At 35.2% G+C, this 7,420-nt stretch overlaps 1 protein-coding gene and 1 pseudogene across 2 annotated transcripts in view; one reads left to right on the forward strand and one right to left on the reverse strand.

The window, feature by feature from the left end:
• LOC105988431 overlaps positions 1-7,420 on the forward strand; it is a 496,910-nt pseudogene that overhangs the window by 451,710 nt on the left and 37,780 nt on the right.
• The window catches only part of LOC105988501 (UDP-glucuronosyltransferase 2B15-like), a 34,854-nt gene continuing 29,121 nt past the window's right edge, over positions 1,688-7,420 (reverse strand). The window contains exons 4-6 of one of the 2 annotated variants that reach the window (XM_013020126.1): positions 6,576-6,663; positions 5,570-5,789; positions 1,688-2,145 (exon numbers count right to left, since the gene is read on the reverse strand). In XM_013020126.1, the coding sequence (XP_012875580.1) occupies positions 1,866-2,145; positions 5,570-5,789; positions 6,576-6,663 (588 nt within the window). In that variant the 3' untranslated portion in view covers positions 1,688-1,865. Of the gene's footprint in view, positions 2,146-5,569; positions 6,040-6,575; positions 6,664-7,420 lie in introns of those variants that run through there. The other variant, XM_013020125.1, reaches the window with a different exon arrangement.

Consider the following 7,420-nt stretch of genomic DNA (forward strand, 5'->3'; position numbering starts at 1 on the left):
AGAGGGTGGGGGGGAGGGGGGAAAGAGAAGGATTGGGATGGGGGGGAGGGGGAGGCTGGGAAGGGATGGGAAGGGTAAACAAAGGAGGAGGCTGCAGTGCTTGGTAAGAAATGTACGCATTATCCTGCCCATGCAATTGTAACCCCTCTGTGCACTATGTTCACAAATAAAATAAAATTTAAATTAAAAAAATTATTTTTGGGGGGTCCGGTCGGGGGGCCTGATCTCTGGGCCTGGGCACTGTCCCTCAGCTCTTCAGGTCAAGGTTACTGCTCTACCACTTGAGCCACAAGCCACTTCCAGCTTTTTTTTTCTGTTTATGTGGTGTTGATGCATGCAAGCCAAGCACTCTACCACTGCGCCACCTTCCCAGTCCCTCCAGTGTTACTTACTTTCCTGAAAATGATATAGTTTAATTTTTCCTTATGGTAGAGTAATATTCCTTGGTATATCTACTGTTAATAGGCAATCTTGCTGTATATAATAATTTGAGGAAGAAATTAAAGTAGACTAGAAGTTGCTTTGAATAATGTATATAGAGCTTCATTATAAGTGCAGAAAAAGTACCTCCAAAGTTTTTTTCTGTTAAATACTTAATATAATAAAGAGCACAGATATATTATTTTGTTTTTTATACATTTGGTTTATCCTATGTGTAAAATATAGACTGATTATACATTTAAATGTTAATAAAGGGTAGCTGTCATTACCTATTTCCTTTTGTAATGTTACTTTCATAATTAGTTTTATTAATGTCTCCTATTGTATAGCAGTAGAATAAAAATGAGAATCTCATATTTGCTTGAGCATATAGTTTTGCCTTTACTCAAATCAAACCGTCACCATACTATCTCCAATTCCTAAGGAACAGGGATTACACATGTACAACACAATGACCATCAGATCCCTTATTTATTTGTTTATTTATTTGCTTGTTTATTTATTTATGTCAGTAATGGGCCTTGAACTCAGTGACTTATGGTCTGGATTCTATTTGCTCAAGTTTAGTACTCACTTTAATAACCACAGTGCCATTTTTGGTTTCTGGTGGTTAATAGAGTTAACACTCTCCTAGACTTTCCTTCCTATGCTGGCTTTGAACTGTGATCTTTAGATCTCAGCCTCTTGTGTTGCTGGTATTATAGGCATGAGCCACTGTGGTCTTAATGATATCTAATTTTCTTATATTCATTACATTCATAAAATCTGTCCATAGGTCAAAAGCAATAATCATGTCTCAGTGATCATGTATAATGCACACATTCTAACTTTTCTAACCAAAGCAGGCCTTTTCCAGTAAATTTTCATTTGTTTTTTTGTTGGCTATCTTCACATAGATTGTAGTCCCATTTAAGTCTCCTTTCTTCATTTCCTCTCACTCACTCTTTATGTTTATGAAAATCTTAGTTAGCTTTGACTTAGCAGAAGTTTACTTCAGTTATTGTCAACTATCTCCCATATGTAAGTAGTCTGAATAAAATGTTACCTCTTTTACCCTATCTCTCTCTTTTTCTTTGGACAGACACACAGAGTTCATTTCATTTTGTCTTATTAAAATATTCCTTTTCTGAAAATGCCCATAAAACTTTGGATTGTATGCTTCTCTCAAACTAACAGACTCATACGTCCCAGTTGATTCAGTTATACTATCTACATAAATCAGTGACATGGAACTCTTTTGAGGAACTCTGAATTAGAATTGTACATTGCTTCATTTTTAATGGAGTAAGATCCATTTGAAAATACAAAAGGCATAGGTTTAGGTAAAGTGTGGAGGACAATCTCTCCCAGCTTGATTGTGCTAAAAATCACTAGAATGTTTTTCCTTAGCAGGCTTTTAGTCCATTTCCTGAATGTTGAAAGCTCTACTCCTTCTTTTTCTTCTTGTCCATCTTAAAAACCTTTTGATAAACAAGCAAGCAGCATTTTAAGACAAGGAAAGTAACAGTGGCCACACAGGCCAGTAGGAATCCGATGACATCCAGAGAGTGGTACTGGTACCAGGTGAGGTTGTGGGAAAGTGGCCTCAGATGCTTGGCTCCTTTGTGGCGCATGACAAATTCAATCCAGAAGACAGCTCGATCCAGGGGCTTCATAGGCTGATCATGGTGAATGGTTGACAACCACATAGCATTCTTTTTGTAGCTAAAGGTAAATCAAATTGATGTAAGTATATCAAATGAACTAGAAAATACAGATATCCAAATTTTCTGCAGATGAGTTTAAAAAAATTTTGAGAGAAAAGAGAATGCTTTTCTTCTGCTGTATTTTTAGACCTGTTAGTGTAATAGGCAAGAGCTTCTTAATGACCCTGGATTTAACCATTTAGAAAAATCTAGTTAAAGTCGTTGGGGTGGGTGCGGGTGGAAGGGGGAGGTGGGTTGGTATGGGAAGGGATAGAAATATGAAACAAAGGAGGAGGCAACAAGGCTTGATAAAAATGTACTCATTATCTTGCTCAAGTAATTGTAACTCCTCTGTAAGGTATTTTCACAATAAAAAAAAAGAAAAATCTTGTTAACACAAGAATTTCTGAAGACAAATGTAGAATGATCAAAGAAATCCACAGCAATATAAAAGTTTAATTATTAATGCATCTGTTGTTCAAAGTTTAGAATTGTGTCATAATTTAGAGATTGATAGATAATTTAATCAAGAAGTTTTTTTCCCTGATGGCTCTCTTTATCATTTATTGGTGCTTAGTTATTTTTCAACTACAAAATTCCCTGCTTCCTTTGTTTTGTTCTGGTCTTAGGCCTTCACACTCCCCTTGATCTTTCTTTGCTCAGGGGAAGAACACTACCACTTAAGCCACAGATCCAGTTCTGGCTCTTTGAATGATAAGTTGAGATCAGAGTCTGAGGGACTTTTCTGCCTGGCTTGATGTCAAACCACAATTCTCAGATCTCAGCTCTGAAATCACAGCTAGAATCACAGGCATCAGCTGTTGGCTGTCATCTAGCCTTCCTTTTATTTCTTGAACTTTCACTTACTTGTACCACTATTACTCTATGACTTGCCTTTTCCTTTTATGAACCTCTTTTGAAAGGTCTCAGTTTTTATTTGTTTACTGTTATACAGCGAAAAGATAGGAAATGGAAAAATAGAGATAATTGAGTTCTTCTTGAATTATGAGAAATAAATGTACTCATATTTAGGATGATTTTAATTATTCATCTTTTCTGATAGACAATCAAAGACACTTGCTAACATTGCTGTTATTTTTCTTGTTAGTACTATGATGTTAGACCCAATAAGAGAGTGCTCTAGTCACTTTGAGGCAATATAAGTACATGGGATTTCTGTTGAAAATGTTCTTTCTAGTATGTAAGGTGAAAATGGGCATGCCTAGAGAATGATTATTAAGGGTAATTCCAAGGTGTTATAGAAGGAGAGTATTGCAATGGCAAGTAAAGTGATTTGTATCCCTATTATTTAAAAAAGAACTCACTGATATGGGTGAGCTTCAGCCAGGACTAATGGTGATCCTTTTTGTAATACAGCAGGCAAAAACGAAAAGGAACTGCATCAAAAAATGAATGAAATGTGTGCTTATGCTAAGTTTAGCATGTACTATCTAGTTAAGAAATCTCCTGTATCGCTCAGTATCTACATTGTATCTGTTTCTAATTTAATAAGAACAATATATGAGAACTATACTTGTATAGCAAATAAAAATACAAAAATAAACTGCCTTTCAAAACAAAGGAAGATAAAATATGGCTCACAAACTATATGTTATGGTGCTCAATATCTGTAGGAAATAGAAGTCAGAGCTAGATGCTGATGGCTCCTGCCTGTAAACTTGTCTACCCCAGGAGGCTAGGTCCTGACAGTCACAGCTCAAAACTGGAAATGGTAGAGAAGTCTCTAGAGTTTACCTTCAAATAACCAGCAAAGAATAAAGTCAGAGCCATAGCTTAAGTCACAGAATGCCCATTTTTTTGGTCAGTTTTGGGCCTGAACTCTGGGCCTGGTCGATGTCCCTCAGCTCTTCAGCTCAAGGCTAGTGCTCTACCATTTGAGCCACAGAGCCACTCCAGGTTTTTTTTACTTGTGTGGTGCTGAGGAATTGAACCCAGGGCCTGATTCATGCAAGACAAGCACTGTGCCACTAAACCACCTTCCCAGCCCTAGAATGCCCTTTAGAAAGCTAAACATCTGAGTATTAAGGTCTGAGTTCAAACCCACTACCTCCCAGATATGATCAAAGTAACACAGCCTTTACAATGTGTCTGCTTTACTATTATATCCAATAAAGTAAAACACACTACATTATTTTTACAGTTATGGTGAAAGGGAAGAATTACATACAGAGTATTACTGAGTATAAGAGGAAATTAATAGTATAAATGAATTTAACCTATTTATTGAAATAATTTGAATAACAAGTTATTATTTCTTCAGATATTTAATTATCATGCAGTTACATTTCACCTGTACTTCTGAAGGTAATTTCTTTTTTATTTTATGATTGTTCTGAATAAGATAATCATAGTCCCTTGATATCTAAGAATATGCATACATTTCAAAAATGTTCTCTTTTCTTACCAGGATGAATCAGGTAATTTTAAAAGCTGTAGTTAGTTAACAATGATAGAATCTATGCATTAATATAGATATTTGAGGAAGCATTTATACTAGGAATGTGAAATTTGATTATTGTCTTGGTGTTTAACAATACAAACCATTTAGAATGTTTTGAAGAAACAACAAACTCTAGAAACTGAAATGACAGATATTTTCATGTGGTTCACAAGAGTAAAATTTCAACCACCTAAACTTCATGCTCTATTTTTCAAACACACTGAATTTTTATTTTATAAAGAGTAACTAGTGCAATCTTAGGTGGAAAGAAAGTGATAACTGAATGGGTTACTTAGTGTTATTTGTGGAGGAAGAGTTCATGTGCCTCTAATTCAGTGCTTTCCTAAGCTTCATTGCATCCTTCTATTGTCATTCTTATTGATTCGTTTCAGTCCACTTTGCCTATTTTCCAATTTTGTACTATTCTCAAGGTTTTGATAATTCCTTTTTACTGAAATCACCTGGGGAACAAAACAAATTATGGTTGGAAATGTAACTGGGTCTGTGGAATCTCAGCATTCCAAATGCTGACAGATGATGATCATGAGTTTGAGGCAATCCTGACCTGTAGAGAATAACAATGTTCCAACACAGACACTGACACAGACAGAGACACATACAGACACACACAGACACAGACACAGACACAGACACACACACACACACACACACACACACACACACACACACACACCATGCATATAAACATACACAAATATTATTGTGACTTGTGAAACACATGATGGGTTATTGATGAATCTTCCAGAATTAATCAAGTCTTACCTGAGGGTACCTTTCATGGTCAGACTTATGTGAGAAATTATCTATAATCACAATTTGGTCAAACAAGAATCAGACTAACGAATAGAGTAGAGTGGTCATTAATCATGAGCAAGTCCCTGGGTGCAATGCCCAGATGAACAAAGAGAAGGACAGACTTACATACAAATGCACACATACACATAATCAAGGTTATACTCACACAGGGTTGTTAATGACTGCTTCCAGTGCTCTGAGCAAGTCCTTACTTGATATTGCTCTTATATCCTGTTGAATAGCTGCTCCTTTGGCCACCATGTGAGCAATGTTATCACGTTGTTCCCCAAACAAAGGAATGCCCACCATGGGAATCCCATGATGGATCGCCTCATAGATGCCGTTTGATCCACCATGAGTGATGAAAGCTTTTGTTTTGGGATGGCCTAGGATTAGGGACATTTCAATACAATTGTTCATTAAAAGTCTTAGACATGAAATGAAAAATGTATAACGTGAGCAATGAAAAGAACAGTGATGTCTAAATAATAATTCTTGAACCAATGAGTTACATTTAATTTGCCTTGATGTCACTCTACAAGTAGCTTCTAGTCAACTGGAGATGTACATAAAATTCCTATGGGTTGTGCCCTAACTTTTGTATGTCTTGAGATTTGAAAACGAATATAACATTTCCTGTGGAACAGATAGGAAAACAACATAATGGATCATAGCAAATTCCAAAACAAGAAAATGGTCATGTTAGATTATGCTCCCATAAACTTAAAACTACTACATTAATCTAATGAAGGAGGGATGCTTGAAATAGAGTGTATTATCATTTCATATGAAGCAATTTTTCACATAGAATGCAGACTCCTTCAATATAAAAGAAAGTAGAAAGTTTCAGTGTCATTGCAAATACTTGCTCTACTTTAGGAGGATGGATAACATAAGGATGAAATAAAGGACCGAGAGATAACCTCAGGTTATTATAGAAAATTCTCTATCAATGGTAAATATATTTGCAGAAAGATAAACTGATTATAAACTATATGATGTAGTATTATAAAATTCTGTCAACTTAGGCTTTTTTTCCTTAGGAAAAAATGTGTGGTTTCACTTTTGAGTTTTTATTAATACATCTTCATCAGTTTTTTTTTCCTGTTGTGTTGTTATCAACAACTTCTACAGTTACTCTTGCTTTCAGTATGTGTTTTTCAGCGTCTTACCAAGGAGGTCATTTTGGGGGAGCCACTTGTACAGCCGAGTATTTGGTCCTAAGGTGTCTGGTTTCTTTCCATTAAATCTCCAAAGAATCTGGTGGATAGTGATATAATATTTTTAAATTTCAAAATATTACATTTTAAAATATAGAGATCACACAGTTAAATGACATACATAGAATGAATAAATAGAACAGGTATGGTTCATTAGTGAGGTCTATTATAAGACTAAGAGAAAAAGAATATCGACATTTCCTGCACTTATTTTCACACTCAATAAGATGGAATGTCATCATAATTTTCACAATATTTAGACAAATGATGTAATAAATGACAAATGAATGCAATCCAAAATTTTTTTGTAGTCACAGTGATAGATCTGGTGGATAACAGCACTTAAAATTCCTATGATTTACATCTTACCACATAAATATTTACTAAATGCTAGTTTGAGCTATTAACCATTATAAAATGATATTAGGGTAATATTCGTTCATTCTATGAGATTTCATTTTAGTTTCACATTTTCATTTGCTCCTTTCCTGCCTATTTGTAAGAACTATTTTACCTTCCCAGTTCTCCCTGGAGAGAAGTTATGTGAAAAAATATTGTCCTGTTTGACCAGAAATGTAATCAAATTTCACAATAATGAGTATGGTATTAAGACAGATTGTATTACAGAATGTTCAACATTATGGAGTTAGTTACACAATATTAACATACTATTCATACTATGAAGGGCCTCACAAAACTGTAGCTAGTATCCTGGCCATTTAGCCCCCTTAAATGTTGTTTGGGCACATTGATCTGGACAGACAGACAAATGGTTCTTAGAACCAATTATGTGGTTG

This window comes from Dipodomys ordii, unplaced genomic scaffold, assembly GCF_000151885.1.
Source record: "Dipodomys ordii isolate 6190 unplaced genomic scaffold, Dord_2.0 Scaffold49, whole genome shotgun sequence".
Classification (NCBI taxonomy): Eukaryota; Metazoa; Chordata; class Mammalia; order Rodentia; family Heteromyidae; genus Dipodomys; species Dipodomys ordii.